General features: G+C 40.5%; 2 protein-coding genes across 2 annotated transcripts; both read left to right on the forward strand.

Moving 5' to 3' along the window:
* The first annotated feature begins 273 nt into the window (after positions 1-273).
* Positions 274-11,735, forward strand: dnajc5ab (DnaJ (Hsp40) homolog, subfamily C, member 5ab). Its single transcript, XM_027006996.2, has 5 exons — positions 274-523; positions 7,458-7,632; positions 8,138-8,351; positions 8,521-8,692; positions 8,943-11,735. The coding sequence occupies exons 2-5, from the start codon at positions 7,523-7,525 to the stop codon at positions 9,044-9,046; spliced, it is 600 nt and encodes a 199-aa protein (XP_026862797.2). The 5' UTR covers positions 274-523; positions 7,458-7,522; the 3' UTR covers positions 9,047-11,735.
* Positions 11,736-12,062: 327 nt separating this feature from the next.
* Positions 12,063-19,867, forward strand: trim101 (tripartite motif containing 101). Its single transcript, XM_027007020.2, has 11 exons — positions 12,063-12,441; positions 14,300-14,448; positions 14,674-14,848; positions 14,953-15,048; positions 15,185-15,418; positions 15,535-15,557; positions 15,664-15,788; positions 15,889-16,190; positions 16,583-16,744; positions 17,534-17,603; positions 19,570-19,867. The coding sequence occupies exons 1-11, from the start codon at positions 12,277-12,279 to the stop codon at positions 19,626-19,628; spliced, it is 1,560 nt and encodes a 519-aa protein (XP_026862821.1). The 5' UTR covers positions 12,063-12,276; the 3' UTR covers positions 19,629-19,867.
* Positions 19,868-20,331: the final 464 nt, after the last annotated feature.

Here is a 20,331-nt window from a genome sequence, read left to right on the forward strand (position 1 = left end):
GCTTATTTATAATCACAAAGCTTCCTCACTATGTATCCATTCTCCTTTTTTCAGGGTGATTTTATCTGCAATTAGTCAATTTCATTGTAACCTGCACCCAGTTTAACTTAATCGATATACTAATGATTACACATTCTCGAATGAAATGTCATTCAAATGACTACAGTGTGTTTACTGGATATTATTAGATTTTTTTAAAAAAACTCATTACAACATCTATATGATGTTACGTAAGAAACCATTTTTATTGTCAGTATTCGCTGTAACCTGTTTCTCCACCACTTTTCTAAAATGAAGTAATACTTTGTTTAATTCTGCGGGAAAGCGGTAGAGCGCCCTGATAAGTTATACTGAGGCATTTCGAAAACGGGGTTCTTCAGCGAGTTTACGCCCGTTCTCCTTTACGTCACGAGACACTTCTTTCCTCGTGAGGTCTTTCTCGCGCACGATTCCTCAAATACATTCAGCTGCATATTTCTATACTTGAGCAGTTTCTGTACAAAGTTACATTCGTCTCTTAAAGGTAGGTACACCCCCATTTGAAGTAAAATGAGTTTGCGCTGTCATTTAACTAGCGATCGCATGCATGCTAGCTAGCCTTGGATCACTACGGATATTTGCTAGCTGAACTGGTGCAAACCGGCGAGCAAGCCAATATGGATGCTGAGTGAGTGTTAACATGTTGAGCAATACAGATTAAGGTCTGTAATTCCAGGCAGTCGGTTAACGCACCTCATATCCATTCTTGTTTAAACGACCCTTTCACTCCTGCCAGTTCAATGTTAGCGCTAGCTGGCTAGCTAATTATCTTGGAACACTAGCCAAGAGTCATCTCCTGTTGAATGTCAGATAAATCTGGTAAACTGACTAGCTACCTATAGATAGCTATTCTAGATCAATTGATCCGTGATTTGACCCCGCTCAACTTTGTCGACCATAAATGTAATTTAGCAAACCTTTGCATTTTAAAACCAATTGCACCGCGTAAATTATTTTAAAGAGCCGCTTCAAAGGGCAAAGCTTCGCATATCAGCAAAAACTTGCTAGCCGGTGTTTTTTCATTTCCAAAGTGATCTAAACCTTAGCACATTATTGTTGTGTTTTTGTTCTATTTGTAGTCTATAGATACCATTGCGATTGTCTTTACTCTAATGATTTCCTTTTAGTCGCTTTCCTTTAATTTTCACTTTTATCTCTCACGTGCTTCGTCCATTTAGTCCTTTCCAAAACTTGAGACAACTTCCATAATGTTAACAATGTTCGCTGTGTAGTCGTACGCATGTTAAGGTTGGTGGTAATGAAAATCTAGTAGTGTATACGCTGTGACATCCCTCATGGATAGCGTACGTTTTCCTTTTAGGAAAATGTTTATGCTAAATATTTTTGTCAAGATTATACTTTATTTTCGAGAGGCCAGTGAATTGTCCCATGCCCTGACCCAGTACGGGTGCTTACCCTGTCTTTTTTTCAAGCATTATTGTCCCCCTATAAAATCAGGAGCCTAAATGCCCGAATGCTTAGTGCAAGTCAACATGACTCGCTCATATTTCGCAATGTACTGTATTCACGTTCTTCTGCTTTTAACCGGTGTAGTAGGTTGATGTTACGCATTTGTTCAGTTACTGCGCACTGTTTTCATATTGTTAAGGACCTACCATCACCCCCTAGTGGCTAATAATGTCTTGGGTTTTCTCTTGTGAACTCGGTCAAGATTTGGTGTATTTGAATAAGTGTTTTGATCTTGGCACATTTCAGCTATTAGAAAATACAAATCTAGTCTGAATAATGAGCTGTTCCTTCATAACCCTTAGCTTTGTGCGTGGTTGCCATCTTTATGCATGGTTGCCGTTATCAGTGCAGATACTGTATGTGATATGTGTAAATTAATCACCAGAAGAGCATTTGTGAGGTCAGACACTGATGTTCTAGTTCATCCCAAAGATGTTCAGTATGGTTAAGGTCAGGGCTCTGTGCAGCACAGTCAAGTTCTTCCACATCAAACTCACCCCAACCATGCAGTCAGGCAGGTAACATTCTTCTGGAATTCGCAAAAACCCAAACTCACCCATCAGACTGCCAAACAGATGAGCGTGATTAGTCACTCCACGGAACACATTTTAACTGTTCCAGAGTCCAGTGGCAGAGTGCTTTAAATCACTACATCCAACACTTGGCATTGTGCTTGATGTAAGGATTGCATGCAGCTGTTTGGTAATGGAAACCCATGCCATGAAGCTCCCAGTGCATGTTTTTGTGCAGATGTTAATGCCAGAGGAGACTTGAAACTCTGTGATTACTGAGTCAGCAAAGCATTGGTGACTTTATGCACCTCAGCACTCTGAGACCCTGCTCTGTAACTTTTTATGTAGTCTGCCACTTCGTATCTGAGTTGCTGTGTTTCCTAAACGCTTTTTCAGTAATAACACTCAGAGTTTATCGTTGAATATCTAGGAGGGAAGAATTTTCATTCTGTTGCAACAGTTGCATCCTATTACAGTACCATGCTCAATTCAGTGAGCGCTTTAGAGCAACCCATTCTTTCACAAGTGTTTTCACAAGGCAGCATGTATGCCTTGGTGCTTGACTTTATACACCCACTGGCAATGGGACTGAATGTAACACCTGAATTCAATGATTAAAGGCCCTGCACAGTTGTTTTTTAAAATGTATGAAAAATATTTCTGCAAAGAATGTTATATTGTAGTGAGCTTCCAATTTTTTCCCCATAAAATGACAATTAAAAGAGTATTTTGAATTTTCTTTTTTCTCTTTTGCCTTTTATCATTCTGTTGTGTGGGTGTGGACCATAACGGATTGATTGACAGGCTCACTGTCAAATTGGATCGCATCAACACAGCTTTACTAGTCTGAACCTGAAGAAGTGAATGGCTGCTAGGTGTATCAGGCAACAGTGTGATCTGTGCTGTGTTTAAATTGAGGCTAATTCAATTCTCTGATTAAATTAGAGGACACCACGGTATCAGAGTGGTATCATATATGAGCATTTTTTACATATTGATCATTTTTACATTAAATCTATTACCTAAATTAGCTGACGTTAGCTAGCATTAGCTAGCTAGCTATCTTATATTCCGCTGGTTGACCAGCTCATGGCGGGAGGTAAGCTAATTGTGGGAAAGTCATTGACTGTTGGCTGCTTAAAATGTCAGTGTATCGTATCATATAACGTTATTATAAAAGAAATCTGTAGTTGAGCTAAAGTATATAAAATTAGCCAATACTAGTTTGCTCTAAAATGTTGTTATATTCTCATTGTTTGCTACATTATATTGAAATGTCAAATGAAAATGATGACCGTTACATTGGTAACCTAGGTCTTTATTCTTATCATCCACATTGCCTCCAGTAAGAAAGCTGTTGCTTTAATATTTAATCCACTGGCAAATCTGGAGCTGTACTGAGTCCAAATTTCAAATGAATCCACAGTAAAATGTCTACTACATTGCGGTGTATTTGGTGTCACATCAACCCTAGAAGGAAATTTGGGCCATTTTGATTTGCTCTTGTTTTCTGGAATAACATGTAGAGTAACCTTTCTTCCGTTTGCATCCAAAAACTATGCATTACACACCATCTCTCTTACTCAAGTAGAGCTGCACAGAGTGAAGTAGGGGTGGGTCAGTGAATATACAATATATGGTAGCTATAAATGTAAATAAACTAAAAATAAATACACTGAAGCAGCTATATGAAGATAATCACATACTTTCTGGTAATATAATATTTTAAGTCAGGAGGAAAAATACTGCAGGGCCTTTAAGAGGTGTGTCCCAATACTTTTGTCCATATAGTGTTTCTCAGTCCAAGCGCGCGCACGTGTGTGTGTGTGTGTGTGTGTGTGTGTGTGTGTGTGTGTGTGTACTTTCCTCTTAAGCCTTTCTAATCTCACAAATCGCACATGCTATTTGATTTGACAATATTAAAATTATATTAAAATTGAATATATAGGTCTGTTAGGATCATGTTGATACCAATCACTATGACCAGCTGATCTCTAAAATTTGATGCTTTCTTTATGTTCAGCAGAATGACAAGATATCTATGCGATAAATCTGTCTTAAACATAAGACATTAAACACTGTCTTAAACATTGGATATAAAGATCAAAATACAGTGCAGCGATTCAGGCCACAGTGCATAACAGTGTGCTTGCTTTGTTGACCTGCTGTAGGTTAGCCTGGGGAATGTCCTTATCTGCTTTGGTCTAAAGTGAGATGAAGCCCTATTTTTAAAACTCTAGTGCAACTCTAGTCTCATTAGCGCCGTCCAGAGAGCTATAATATGAGTGAATGCATAGACACAGCGAGCCTTACCTTTTTTTTGTTTGTTAACTGAGTCTTCTCTTTGACATGACATAGAGTTGTATTTACACTGTGATGCTGCATGTTTCTGGGGTACAGTGAATTTTTGCAGGTTCAAATGCTGTTGTCCCTAAACTGTTTGAATTTTATTATACATTGACAGCAGTTTTTTTTTTGCTGTGAATATAAATGATTTGCTGGTTTAGTCATGGCAAGAGTGGTTTACCCTACTTAGTAGAGATGGCGTGTTTTTCTTTAACGATCCAATAAGACGATATCTTTCATTTGAGTATCACCCAATATTGATACTGATGTGATATTTTTTTCATTAAAACCCACTGTGGAGCTATAGTTTAGTTGCTTGCAGGAATTGTTTTGTGTGGGATGTATTATATATGCTATTTTTACAGTTGATATGCATGGATATGACAGGTAAATGTATAAATATATAAATAATACAAATACATAAATGCTTGTTTTTATAAAATTAATAAAACAAGACGAAAGCATTTAATCATGGAGATGATATTTACTGCCTTGGTCATCACCTTCTTGGTTCTTAACTAATGAGCTTACTAAACTCACCCTCAGTATGTATATATATACACACACACCACACACACTTATCTCTATCTCTCTCTATCTCTACTCAGTACATGCTATCAGATCAGTGCCATCTCTGTTACTTAGTGCTCACAGGGGGCTGTATGGCTACTCTTTTTTTTGTGTGTGTGTGTTGAGCTCAGGTTGTGTCCCTCAGTTCAGACTTCAGAAACTCTCAGACCTGCGATATACACTGACCCTTTCTTCTGTGACAACACAGACAGCAGTTCATTGATGTGTACATGATCATATGCCATTGGCTATTTGTTGTTGTTGTTGTGGGGGGGGTTTTGTTTGTTTTTTCTTATGTTTGATGTCTTCAGAGGATTTAGGGTGAGAAGAACATGGTGCACCTCTGACCTTTTTTAGGATTTCATTTAATCCAGTTCAGGATTAACTCCATCAACTCCATCAGTAGGTTTAGGACTATAGTAAGTAACTACAGTGAAAGTTGGGTTAGGATTACTGCTAGCAGGACTTGGTCATGACAGTGGTAATGCTAGCTCACTGGTCAGGGAACTTTGCTGTAGTCCAGTCTCTCTTGAGTTCACTACCACCTGACTTCATTAGCGCAAACCCAGGGTGACTAAATGTAAATGATACTGTGTGAAAAGGCCATGTTGGGACCTAATCCAAGGAGTGTTGGTGTCCAAATAGGTTATATGACTGCTCTGACATCTTGGCAAATGGTGCCTTGTTTTCCTTGTTTGACATGGCATGTGGCTATTCAGACGGTTTAAATGGGTCTTTCTACATTCAAAGCAGACTTTCTCCCCAGCAAACCAAAGCAATCTGTGGCAACCAAGGGTCATGTAGTCTATTCCAAACCACAGCACAACACATGTGAACACTGAAAGAGAAAACTGAAAGAGCCAAAAGTAGTTTCTACCTTCAAAATTTCTCATATTTATCAGTAAGTGTGATGTTGCATCTGTAGAAAAACATTTCTTATGCTTTCAGAGCTGATGAACTGGGCTTTTCTTTAGGTGTTATGAAGGGGAGCTACAATCTCTTTTACAAACTCTCAAGAGGTCACCAAAAAGTTAATCAGAACTATCCATACTTTGCTGAAATTTTGCCACGGCTTTATAAACCATTCTTAAATTGTACTAATTTTGCCATTTTATGAAACTTGGGGCTTTTTCAACCATCCATATTTAGATATTTGTATTCCACTTCAGTTCAAATTGCACACAGTGGGGGGTGGTGACCCTGACTGGTCACATTGGTCACATTTGCTCCAGGAACGTCGTCTCCTCTTGTTCCACGCCAGCTCTGAGTTAGCACGCCATTCAGAGCTCTGAAGCCCGCAGCTTCCGTCTTTTCACAAGGCCCGAGGCCGGCATGAAGAGTGACGCTGGAGAATGTAAACACGGAGAGGGGCAACACAGGGAAGGTAGTGAGAGATGCTCGATAAAGATGATGAAGGCAGATGGCCAGGGGGGGAGGATAAGGTGCTTGAATTATTAATATCTGAATAATTTATCATGCTGTAATTTGCATAGTCATCAATCGTGGCATATTGCTCCCATGCAGATAACATGGCACTGTCTTGAACTGAGATTAAGTGGTAGCAGGGAGAGCGATTTTACAACGAGCCACAAAAGATTTGGCATGTCCACGTGGCCAGGGAGGAAGTGGGACTGTGGGATGTGACGGACAGATGCATAGTGTGTGTAAGGTAGAAAATGGGGAGATGGAGTGGTGGTGCTGGTGGTGGTAGGCTGGGCTTGATCATTGATCAGTGCAGTCAAACAGTCATACTTTATGAAACTACCAGGCTCACTTGCCAGAGGACTGTTCAGCAACACAAAGACCATCAGAAAATGTTGGCAGTAGTGAAAATGTAGTGTACTTGTAGTTTTATGGCTGTTGGGATTTAAATACTTTCTGTTCTCCAGATTCTAAAGCCAAGTTCTACAATTGAGTCATTTCTGTTTCTCTCGTTGTCTCTCCCTTTCTTTGTGTGAGCTATGAGTAATTTACTTCCCATTGTAAGGGGCTGAGAGGTGACAAATAACTCGACATATTCAGACACTCTGCTAAAGCTAATCCTTCCTGATAGGCCTTTATGATTAGCCTCACAGAGCAGGGAAGGGCCTCTGGGAAGTGCCTTTAATGATTAATGATTAATCTTCCGAATTGGAAACAATAGTACCAAGAAAAGATTCAATTTTTGTTTTGTTTTTTGTTTTGTTTTGTTTTTTTAATGCCTTTAAAAAAAGCATAAACTAGAATTCTCCCAAATATTCAATGTCAATGTCACTTGTGTTTTGTTTTTTGGTTTTTTTTGGGCAGGGAGGTTGCAGATATATATCGGTAATAAATCAATCATATGCAATTATCAATGAATTATTAAGAAATGAAAACATAAGAATGAAGAAAAAATATGGCTTTACCATATTGTTCCTTCCCCTCTCCATGTATGAGTTCTGACTATTGACATGATTGATGACTGACGTGCAGGGAAAGATTTAGGCTGGGCAAGCGTTGAGTCATCATATCATTCTCGCCTCTCGCTCTCGTTCACAGAGACAGCAGTGAGTGTGTGGGGGAGTGTGCATGTGTTTGTGTGTGTGTGTGCGCGTGTGCAAGTAATGGCAGACCCACAAAGGCAGCGTTCTTTATCCACATCAGGGGAAACACTCTACCAGATCCTAGGAGTCACTAAGAGTGCCTCACCAGAGGACATCAAAAAATGCTATCGGTAAGCGTGTCTGTGTGTGCCTCTGAACAGATGGGGCGATTATTACCTCTAAACAGCAGCCCAAATATTGCACTGTTATTGCTGGTTATTCCAACTTTAAAAGTCAGGGAAATTCCTTGTAAAATAAAATTACCATCACCAACCCCCCCCCCCCCCTTTTTTTTTTTTTTTTAAACCATTAAACCATTAGAGCGTAAACTGTGTCTGTCTGTCTGCCAATGTTGAAAATATGAATGTTTGGTACAGCCTAATGATGACACATGTTACAGCCCACCAGAGGGCAACAAATAGCTTTCTACATTACTGTGAATAATATGTTCAATATGTATTTATATACTATATATGCTTGAGGCATTTAGAGAATACCAGCTTGTGGATGTTGTGTTGTATATGTTTAGAATTTTTTAAAAAGCAACATGGGTTAAAAAACTGAAAGGAAAGTTTGTTAATCTGGGTTGTGCCTTGCTCTCAATGTCATGCTACTTTTCCTGGTCTTGCATTGTAGGAAACTTGCGCTGAAGTTCCACCCGGACAAGAACCCCAATAACCCAGAAGCAGCAGAGAAGTTCAAGGAGATCAACAACGCACACACTATCCTCTCCGACCCCACCAAGCGCAACATCTACAACCAGTACGGCTCCCTCGGCCTCTACGTGGCCGAGCAGTTTGGTGAGGAAAGCGTCAACACATACTTTGTGCTGTCCACCTGGTGGGCCAAGGTGAGTGAGTGACAGCCAACATGTGTGACTCACACAGGAAGCGGATAAGTGCGTAGGAGTTGTATGGCTGGGCAGAGACTGTTTCTTTTTTTAAGATGAGGGAACAGGGCATGACTTTGACCTTCCTGTTGTTCCTTTTTTGAGATTCTCTCTCTCCTTCTCCTTCCAGGCACTGTTTATATGCTGTGGCATTGTTACCGGCTGCTACTGCTGCTGCTGTCTGTGCTGCTGTTTTAATTGCTGCTGTGGGAAATGTAAGCCGCAGCCTCCTGTCGGCCATGAGCACGACTTTTACGTCTCCCCCGAGGACCTGGAGGCTCAGATGCAGTCAGATGAGAGAGGTGACATTCTCCTTTAATGGGGGAGCCGCACACAGATGTTTGTTTGTTTTTCCTTTTCTGAGCTTCATGTGCCACTGTTTGCTCAGCTCCTCAGGAGTGCAGTTCACAACTTATCTTTGTATAAGGCAACATGATGTTTATGCTTTGTAGGTTTAAAGGGTCTAATTCAGGATCCTGCGGTTGACCAAGTTAGGAATACTTGTGCTAGTATGTGTTTGTGTTTAAGGCGTGTGTGATCCTGAACCCACAGACGGTGAGCCTATCCTGGTTCAGCCCTCCTCGGCCACCGAGACCACTCAGCTGACGTCAGACAGTCCACAAGCCAGCTACCAGACAGACACTGGCTACAACTAGAACTTCCCAGCACCGTACCCTCGACCCCCCCATACCCCTCCCTCCTCCCTCCCCTTCTCTCCTGTGGGACCACCTGACCAGCAGGGGGAGCGTCACTTCATGCACTGCACAACAGCCGCCAAGCCAGTGAAGGGGAGGAAGAGAAAGAGGGGCCGAAGGAGCGGACAGGTTCTTGTCTGCCTCCGCTGCCAAAGCTCTGTGCATGCGAGGGCACATCTCTGTGCAGAAAACAAATGACACCACTCTTTCTTTTGCCCGCTTAACTCCTTCACTCCTATATGTAATGCAACAACAGCCTGTGAGACATGTTTCTTGTAGACAGTGCCCCAAACAGCCCTGCTTGCTCTCGTAATAGCATTTTATGCCATTGAAGGAGATCACATCTGAACTACGCATTGTTGATTTGATTGAGTTTTTCACAAATAATGTGCAATGCATTGCATTTGGACATATTATGTATCACTGGTTTACTTTAACCTACACTGGAATGACAGTCGTGTTTCCATTGCCCCAGTATTCAGTTCAGGTTCTTTAGATGATTTTGCAATAATCGAACACTCGGAAACTATAAAACTTTGCTCTTCCTGGCATGTGTGTCAGTGTGGCAAAGGCAAAAATTTGTACTGTTTTTACTGTTTTAGTTTCAACATCCTCTATAGTAGTTTTGGTGTTTGACGGTTTTAGCAAAGGCCCAGTGCATACGCTGTCTCTCTGAAACCAGTAGCACATACATCTGTTGGCATGTGTCCATACACTGACCTCTCCAAAAACAAACAAACAAACAAAAAAGCCCAGGTGAAAGAAATTACTACATGCATCAGATTCAAATCAGCAATTGTGGATTTCACAAGAATTTTGTTCAGTGCACATAACACTTTCAGTTCAGTGCTTTTCATGGAAGCAACATTGTATTATGCAGTTTTGGGCTGTGTGCGTGCATGCGTGTTTGCTGCTAGTGGCAGTGAGCAGTCCCACACAGCACATGATTTCACGCTGCAGAACTGGGTCTCTGAGCCTCTTATGCAGTGTCCATGTGCATCTTTGACTCCGACAGAAATCTAGTGCCTTCCATCATGACCTTGTTACCACTTCTTTCTGTATAATAAAACAAGGGATCAGTTTCCTAAATCTGGATTTCTAGGAATTTTAAAATTTATTCCTGATTATTGTGAGGGGCACTATTATTCTAGAAAATGCCTAATAAGTCCTTAATGTTGAAGTATGTGTGTGTTTCTTGTTGGTTATGTATGTGATTTCATCTTCTATGCTTGGCTGTGACGGCATTAATCCTTACCTTCCTATATACAACCATGTCTGCTTCCCAGTGAACAGACCAACAACTACTTGTTGTTTCATTACCAATGCATTACAATTAATTTACCTCTTATTAAATTATAGATCCTTAAAGCTATATTCACACATTCAGAGCTAACTACGCATATCTCAGATATGCATTCGGTTTGTATAACCTTGATGTATGTGGATAGAGGTGTGCATAAATAATGTGTTCATTACTGCCGCTCAACCACATTAGCCAGTCAGGACTTTGCTGCCGTATCGGCGCACAGCCACTCCTAGCCCTGTAGGCTGTCTCATGCTTTGCCAATCTGTTTCCCAAAAGCTTCATAGCCATCTCTCCATCATTTAACTGTGTAATTTGTGTTGCAATGCTTTTGGGAAAACTTGCCCCGATCTCCTTGGATACACTTCATTCTTTGGGCATTTACTGTGCTAAGTAAATCTGTATTTACAGTGTGTTCTTTTTAGCAGAATACACCGCAGTACACTTTGGTTGAAACCTTTGTTTGTTAATGAGGGGTGAGTTTTACCACTTTTAAATGGTTCCTATAGGAGGTGGTGAGTCTAAAGGAGTGTTTTTGCTTATACCATGGAGGGAAATTGAAAGTTTTAGTTTTATTTTGAACAATTCTAAATCATTGTTTAATCTGTGTATGAATGTTTTCTGAAATTGCATACATGTGCGAGTGAATGAGGCCATTTTGTGTAGTCTTGAGAAAGTTTAATTGTGTTTGTGTAGATTTTAATTGTGAGTACATTTTACATTTTCTTTAGTTTCTTAAATGTATTTTATGTTTAAAAGGTTAGGATTACATTGAGGGTAGTAAATAAGATGATATATATTACTTTATTTAATGTTTTCATTTGCTGTATTCTCAGAAACTATACTTCACTAAATTGACTCCTAATATGACAGCATCACAACTTGCACAAGGAAATGTGACCTCTCAGATCTACGTGTTCTGGTTCAAATGTACCCTCCTGGTTTTTATTTTGTACATGTATATTTTTTTGCAAGTTAATTTGTCTACAGGGTGAAAGATCTGTTGTGCAACTTTCTCACAGTAGTCTGTGTGAAGGCAATGTCTAAAAAGAATCATGCAATCATCTCCAAATATTCTTATAGAAATGTTACAATAATAGTGGAAATATAGTGATAAGGTAATATTACTATTATATTTAATTTATTTTCTTATGTTTTAATTAATAAATTACTAGCTCAAATAATGTGTCAGTGGATGTGGCTATTGAATGGCTGAATTCTTTGCACTGTCTAGATAAAATTGTTAATTTGATATTTTTCTGTTGTAGTATAAATACTGTGTGAGAGGCAGTTTACATGGGAATGTCATCTTGCTGTTGTACAATTAAAAGTTTTAAAGCCAAGTGACTACTTTTGTATGCTTTTTTTTGTTTGTTTGTTTGTTTACAAAGGAAACAATTTTCCCATAGCCATGTGCATTTTGTTTTAATCTACCCAAGTACAGTACATACAGTAGATATATACTGTATGCTGTGCAAAAGTAACTAGAGGGATTCACATGCTTGCGTGCTGTGTTTCTCGAACTGAGCTTACTTCCTTTCTCCTAGTAACAGGAGAAAGGATCCTACATCTCCTTGCCAGCATTCTGCCTGCCTGATATGGGCAAAGCAGACCCCTGGGGCAGGGGGGCTGCAGGCCTGTAACCAGACACCTCTATGTGTGCGCGCACACACACACTGTTAGGATTCAATTCTCGGAGCCCCTCTGCCCTGTCGCAGCACAGGGGAGGAACGAGGCAGAGCAACAGAAAAACAAAAACAAAGTCCAGGGATATGAAGACTGAGGATGGTTAACAGGGGTCAGAATCCTTGAAGAGCTTGAACCGTGCACACACCTAAGTGGTTGCCGCTCCCCTCCTAGTGAACCGGTGGATCTGGGAAAGGAGGTCATGTCTCTTCCACTGGACCTGAATGCCTTGCACAGGGATGTGTCACTGGACACGCTAGAGAAGCAGCTCATCTGCCCCATCTGTCTGGAGGTGTTCACGAAGCCCGTGGTCATACTGCCCTGCCAGCACAACCTGTGCCGCAAGTGCGCCAACGAACTCTACCAGGTGAGCTCTTGGGCCGAGAGCGGCCTACATTCAGTAAGGGGATGTGTTTGTGAATCAAAACGTGCATCTTTTATGGGCTGTATACAGTGTAACTGACTCTTGGGAAGTATATCGGTCTAATGATATAACTAGAGCCAGTCATAACTGGGGATTTTTGAGGTTATTTAAAGGCCAAAACTAACCTCCAACATTTAGTAAAATTTTGGATAACAGTACACCAAGCACTAGTATGACGTATTAGTTATTAGACAGTCTCCCTAGCTAAGTGTATTTAATGGGTATGTTGCTCATCATTGTTCATCATACCCAGGGATATACTGGAGTCAATAAGGTCCATCTGGGCAGTTCTGTGTTGGTCATTTATGTGCTCACAAAAGCAGGTGCATAAGGCATTGCACAAGCACTTGAGTATACAGCGCATGCCGTAACATATTTACAAAGCCATGTGTGTAGTAATAGCGCCATATTGATATGTCAAAACACTTTGCCAATAGCTTGATAGCCATGAAAATGTGCAGATCCCAAACAGGTGTGAGGATTATAAATGCCTGAACTCAGTCCAAATGCCTTGGTGTAAATATAGTGTATGCCCTACATTTGCTGCCATTGAGCTGGACTAATCCCTTATGGTACAGACAATGGAGAATTTGATATAAACGTGAAGCCTCTGTCACAGGGATCTCTGCATATTTTGGCTGCTGTCCATAGCTCAGGCAAACCCAGTCAACTTGACATTTGTTTATTCATAATTTCTGATTAGCAGATCTCACAGGAGACTTAAATTATTTAAAGGATGTTGGACAGTTACCTACTGAATTTGAAGCCTTCCTATTACGTAGTTTTGAACCTGGCATTGTGGGTAATTGAAAAAGATTCTGTGGAGAGAGGATAATGGTTCAGTGAGTACTCTATATTTCTATATTGTTTATAAATGTCATGAAAAGACACTGCAGGTACTCTCAGGCCTAAGCTTCTCAGTTAATCTTGCCGACTGAGGGAAACAAAATGAATCCTGGGCTGGCAACGGAAGGATAATGAGAATAGTCTCCCAGAGTCCTGTCTTGGTAATGCCTTTAAAGCTGTAGGTGTTTTCACCCTCTATGTTTACCCTGCTCTGGCACTCTTAATTCAGTTATTTGCTTAATGATTACAAATTTGAACAGGTGTTTGGAAAGGTTCCATACTGTGCCGTCTTTTGGCCATGCAGGACATGAAGTGGGCACCTCTCCTTTAAGCAGGGATTTTGATTTCCATTCAGCCCATATGTCTCAGCTGCTGGGGCCTTTTAAAGAGCATGACTATTTCAGGACTGTATCCATCTCATACTCTCCCATTCGCCCACTCCACACCATGGCCTCCACTACACCCTCTCTATACCTCAGAGACAGAGAAGAAACAACTGCAATTTATCTGTACATATCAGGAATTCATATCAACACCACTGAGACACACTTGTTTACAGGAGTGTTCTAGCTTTACCATATCAGTGATGGGTCAGAAAAAGAAAACTGGCCTCAAAGGGATTTCTGTCAAGTTATGTTTTATACATCCCTATAGTAACAGAAGATTAATCTGAAGCAAATGGTGGTCATGGGTAAAATATCCTCTATTTCAGAATCCATGTCCCAAAAGTGACCCTGAAAGACCCTGACACCCTAATTAGTCTTGCCATCCTCCCAGGACATGCAATGTACTAATTCTAATGAACCTGTGATGCAGTCATCTTAAGATTCTCAAAGCTCTTTCCTAACTGTCGGGAGGCCCGAGAACTATTCTTGAAAGGTTGATTCCAAAGGCAAATCAATAATTAAAGTGTATAATAACATCACAAGAACAGCATACTGAGTAAGAGGTGCAGCCGTCTCTTTTCCAGGTTGGGATTGGAGGCCGCTTTCACTGCCCGTCATGCAGACATGAAGTTGTTTTGGACCGCCATGGGGTATATGGACTCCAGAGAAACTTACTAGTGGAAAATATCATTGATGTCTACAAGCAAACATATGAAAGGTCAGAAATGAGTCAACATTCCTTATAAAATATACCATTTCAGTCAGAGTCCATCCCTTGGTCAATTCTACTTGGTATTTTTACTGAGAATCTTGTGTCTTCAGCTGACCTTTAGGTATACACCACAAGCTTTTAAACATGCTGTGTGTGTGTGTGTGTGTTGGATTTGGTTCTGAAATGAAGATTTTAAGACTTTTGTTTTGTAGCAGTTCTGTGTGTCTTTAGCTCTAGGCCTTCACCAAAACCACTTGCACAAGTAACCTGTGAGGAGCACGAGGGGGAGAAGCTCAACATTTACTGTGTCACTTGTCAGGTCCCCACCTGTTCACTCTGTAAAGTATTTGGGACACATAACACCTGTCATGTAGCCCCTCTAGTTGAGGTCTATCAACAGCAGAAGGTAAGACTGACTTGAGTATGAAAGATGCTGTGTAGATGCTGTGTAGATTCCAAACATTCAGGGAAGTCACAGTTAAATATGATGTATGCTGTTTTATTTTATAGACTGAGCTCAGTGAAGGGATTGGAACCCTGGTTGTCACTAATGACCGCATCCAAGCTTGCATAAATAATCTAGAGGAAATCTGTAGTAACATTGAGGTTTGACTGGACCTGACCTTCATTACACCCTATGATGCTGAAACATCTAAAATCTAAATTCTGATATCTTTATCAGTTCACTGTCTCATTAAATGTTTTAAATACAAAGTATAAGAATATGTGTAACACCTAACAGGAGAATGGGCAAAACCAGAAGGAGATACTGTGTGAGAAATTTGATCGGTTGTGTGGCATTCTGGAAGAGAGGCGTAAGATCATGATGCAGCAAATCACATATGAGCAGGATGAAAAGACTAGCTGGGCCAGGAGCTTGGTGCATACCTACAGTGAGCATGTGGACACCAACTCAAAGTTGGTGCAGACAGCCTTGAATGCCATGGAAGAGCCCGAGATGGCTGCATTTCTGCAGGTACTCAAACATTTTTGTAGCAACATTTGTGTTCCTTAAGGTTCTAGGCAACACCCGTTATATTTCATATTGTATTGATTATTGAAGGAAATATGTTTTTTCTTGCTTTCTTGTAGACCTCAAAAAACCTTATTGAACAGTAAGTGTCTACTTGTACATAAGTCAGCAGACATTTCTCCATTGCGATTTAACATTTTCTTCAGTTCCATCTCCTTTTATACCAAACTTTCTTCTTCTCTTTAAAGAGTCAACGAGGCAACTAATTGCACTCCAATGGAGACAATAGTGCCTGGATATGAAAATATGGATCACTATAAGGTTGATTTCGATGCGGCGGAAAGGGCTCTCTACCAGCTGGACTTCATCAATAGTGAGCCATGAATGGTCAAGAATATGGATTTTTAGGCAAACAATATAATTTTATTGTTCTCACAAATGGGAAAATAATGCCAGTGCTAATTACCCTGTAGTTGAAGAGGAAGCTGAGGATACTCCAGATCCCGATCCAGAACCAGAACCTGAGTCAGAGCCTGAGCCAGAGCTGCAGCCAGAACCTGAAAGTAAGCCTGAACCTGAACCTGAACCTGCATCTGAACCAGTGCTCAGTCTGAACACAGAGAACTCTGGTCAAGATCAAGAACTGAAGTCAGAAAGCAGGGGAATAAAGAATGCTCTGTCTGAGGGAAGCAAGGATCTCCAACCACAAGAGGAGAGTCATGCAGAAACAAAAAAAGATGTCCTTTGTGAAAAAAGCTGGTGGAACTCTCAACAGGTATAGTCAGTCTCCTTGTAGCTACTGTCACTTTTATTTTAATGTCATTATTAAAAATATACATATGACTTCTCTATCACTGAAACAATTACTGGTTTTACCTCAAACATGTCTAGCACTGTAATCTGTTCTACATTTGCAAGCATATTCTAATTTCCATTACCACCTACAAGGGCATGTCATCATTAGGATGTGAAAGGCATGATGTGGGTAAAGCAGGTGAACAGACCAGCCTCTATCCAAGCTGGTACAAACCCAACAACAGGCAAATGCTCTATTCAGACCAAACAAGGTCTAGTGATGTTTTGGAAGTTCCTGAAAGTGCATCACTAGTGAGGGAACCTTCAGTTCAACACCCATTACAGCTGCCACAGATGCTTTTATCCACGCAGATGAGTGGTAGTCTGATACCTGTGGCCACTGGGAACCATAAATGCCTTGGAAGTGGTTCCCTGGATAGTGCGCAAGGGAAAGGGTCAGAAGTTGAGAAGAACATGTATGATTTGGAGGAAGGGTCTGCCAACAGGGATAGGGTCACTTCCATGTCTCCACAGGTTAGTTTCAACAGATCATGGACACTATATGCTCACCATCTCAGCGATCATTATGCTCACCTTATTATCTTGCTTCTCTTCTTCCTCCAGTAACTGCTGCATCATGGCCATCACCTATTTACAAAGCCTCTTGTTCTTTTCTAAGGAAAGGACCTCATTTTCTATAATTATTATTGGTTACATTTATATAGTGCCTTTCTCCAACTCAAGGACACTTTACAGACAGACATCAGCTTTTACCCATACACACACCTGATGAGAAGCGGCAGCCAATTTGCGCACAGCATACTCTCGATCAGAAACCGCAGCCCCCTGAGGGACTGCACCAGGTGCAGGGAAAGGGGAGGAGGTTAAGACCAGGACAGAGCACCAACCATCACAGGACATACACACAGGACAATTTAGAGTATCCAATCAACCTAACCTCTATGTTTTTGAAAACCAGAGACCCCAGAGGAAACCCACACAGGGAGAACATGGATCTCCACCCAGATAGGCACTCAAACTCAAGACCCTAGTGCTGAGAGGCAAATGTGCTAACCACCGTGCCACACATATAAGGCTTATTGTTATTTTCTAAAGAAAGAACTTAATTCATAGGACTTAACTATGTACCTGTGGCTTGAGAAAATATTTGACTTTGGGGAAATCTTTGAGCACTGAATACCTTAGATTGGATTTGGAGAACAGCTGACAACACAAGTGCTGTTTGGGGTCCTTTCCTTTGACTCATATTGTTTTCTGCAGCAGTGTGTGCTTGTCTCCATCTTCACCTTCATCTCTCCTCAGGCCATCACCCTTGTGTTTTACGTCCTGGCCTTGTTGGTCATCCTCCAGAGGGTGTGGGGGAGCATTCAGTGTATCCTTTACACATAGCACTGCTGGGGAAGTACAGCTTCCAGGTACTAGCCTAATAATAACACACAGACAGTGTTATTACCACTACATTTTGTGTGCATACATTCACTTGCATTAACTGTAGTGATCTTAATTTGTCCTTCATTTCTTGCACCATCAACAGTGATGCAATCAAAAGAAAGCATGTTTTGAAAATGTATGCATGCCACTGTAAGTTTTAATAATATGTGGACGTCTAAATGGAAGATATTTGTAGATGGCTATTGGTTACACATGTTCAATTTTTGGAACACGTTAGGAAAACTAGTAAGTCTACATACTGACACAAAAACCCACAACCATGGCCTACACTAACTTGAAAAACAGTAACTTCACAAGACACCCAATAGTTTGTAGAATTACCCTTATGTAGTCCAGTAAAAATACAGTATTATAGTAAGCCTGCACGGTCAAAGCCTTCACCTAGAATCAAAAGAAAAAGGGCAGGAAGAAAAGACAGAAAGATAAGAAAACAAACTTAGGTGAAGTATTCAGTGTGTATTCCCTCTCTCGTTTTCCAGGGTGAACCCTGCTCAGTGGGAGCCCAGGACAGCAGAGAGATGGAGCAAAGCATTGATACACCCTTTCACAGCAACTCTGATGCCCCCAGTAGTAGGGAGATAGAGACAGGCAGGCAGGCAGGCAGACAGTTAGTCAGGTGGGTAGTCAAAAAAAAAAAACGACAATGTAGGGTAGAATTGTTTTTCTAGTGCAGTTATTCAAATCCATAGAATCAGTAAGTCATATCTGTCCTTTAAAGGTGTCCTAGAATGCATTTATTCAGTATTTTAATTAATTAATCTCAGATGTCTATATAAAAGGCATGTGACATTGGTGAGAACGAAAATGCCCAAATGTGGTTTTACACACCTATTTCCAACTCTATGATTTAGCACAAGAATTAAATGAGCTGATTTTTTTTACATAGGGTTTCTACCGTGCCTGGAGAACATGGACCGGTGTATGCATATTTTAGTGGCATAAATTTAATTTCGAATTTTCAATTGGAATCACTTTATTTTATCAAGTTCAAGGAATTTGTCTTGGGGAGGGAACACCTATATGTAACATACTAAACAGACACAGACTTTAAATAAGTATTTCACTAAGGGAAAATAAAATAAAAATACAATAAACAGAGTGAAGAACAGAGAATAAGAATAGTAAAGTGCCATGGGGGGGAGCTAAGAGATGTATGAATATCTCTACATATGCAGGTCGGAGTAGACATTAATAAAAATTTACTATTTACAAAATATTACAGAATTATATGAACATTTGCCGAAACGTTGCATCTGTACAGTGCAAAAAAAGTATGTTACATGGACGTTGCTGTACAGTAAGGGAGGTTGTTTGGTTAGTTTAAGTGTGGTGTGTTCACTGTGGCTGATGAGCCCTACAGCTCTGGGGAAAAAGCTGTTAGCATGTTTGGTTGTGCTAGTTTTGATGGCCAGAGGGAAGTGGCTGGATGAGGTGATGTCCAGGATGAGAGGGGTCAGCTGTTATTTTGCCAGTGCGCTTCCTCTCCCTGCTGTTGTAGATGTCCTGAAGCATCGGAAGACTACATCCTATGATCCTCTCCTCTGTCCTGATTAATCAGTCTGTTAGGTAACAGTCTAGGGTTTTTGGGACTGGTTTGTTTTATGACCCTGTTTTACTTATATGGGATAAGGAGGTGGCAATAAGAGGTGACAACAATGTCTGAGGTTCATAGTATATTAGTTCCATGTACTAAACTCTCCTTATTCAACTATACCAAAGGTAAATGCAGTTGTCCATTCTATAGCACCTTTAATGTGAAGTGATACGCTCCCCATTCTCACTTCTACAGTCAGTGCAAGATGCACTAGAGCTCCAGATGAAAAAAAAAAAATTCCTGGATATTCTGATATATGGCTGTCATTCTTTGCTCAAATGGCCTCCAACAGGCTGCAGTTGCAGAGACCTCAGTGGTGGGACTCAGCTCTCCTCCTCCTGTTCCAAGTGAGCCTACTCGTCTCAACTTCTCCTTCTCCTGGCTTAATCCTCTTGCCAAGAAGAAGTAATCATGTCACTCGGTGAAAGGCTGTCAGGCCCAGGAGACACTTTGGTGCAGAAGTCCAAACATGAGCTTTACCTCAGGGCAAGGGATGTCTGGTAAGCTTCAAGATGCCATTCAAATTTTTGGTAATTGTCAACACAGATATTAGTAAACAATGTTTAAGTATTTAATTTTTGTATTTAATCCCCCCCCCCCCCCCCCCCCCCCCCCCGTTTTTGTGCCTGGATTACTGTTACTATTGTTATATAAAGCATTAAAGTCCTACCTTATCATCCTCCTAGGAAAAGTTAGTAGGCTTATAGTTTTATATGTATGGTTGTTACAGGTGTATGTATGGTTGTGTTTAAGGTATCCCAATAATGAGATGATTTGTTGGATTGCTCTAATAGTTGCTTTTGATAATTTGCTACAGCTTTCTTTTATTTGAGTCCCAGCTACTTCTATTCCCTTCTTCTACTCAGTTTTACTACTAATTTTTATCGCATGCATATTAAATGATTATGTGGCTCTATAAAAGCAGAACATGGAAAATAAATCTGTTGCTGACACATGTGAGTTGTTTGCTTTTTACATTTTTTAAAAATGTATTAATTTTTAAATTTATTTTTAACCTATTTTATTACCTACCTGGAAAAAACGAAAGCAATTG

This window comes from Electrophorus electricus, chromosome 24, assembly GCF_013358815.1.
Source record: "Electrophorus electricus isolate fEleEle1 chromosome 24, fEleEle1.pri, whole genome shotgun sequence".
Lineage (NCBI taxonomy): Eukaryota > Metazoa > Chordata > Actinopteri > Gymnotiformes > Gymnotidae > Electrophorus > Electrophorus electricus.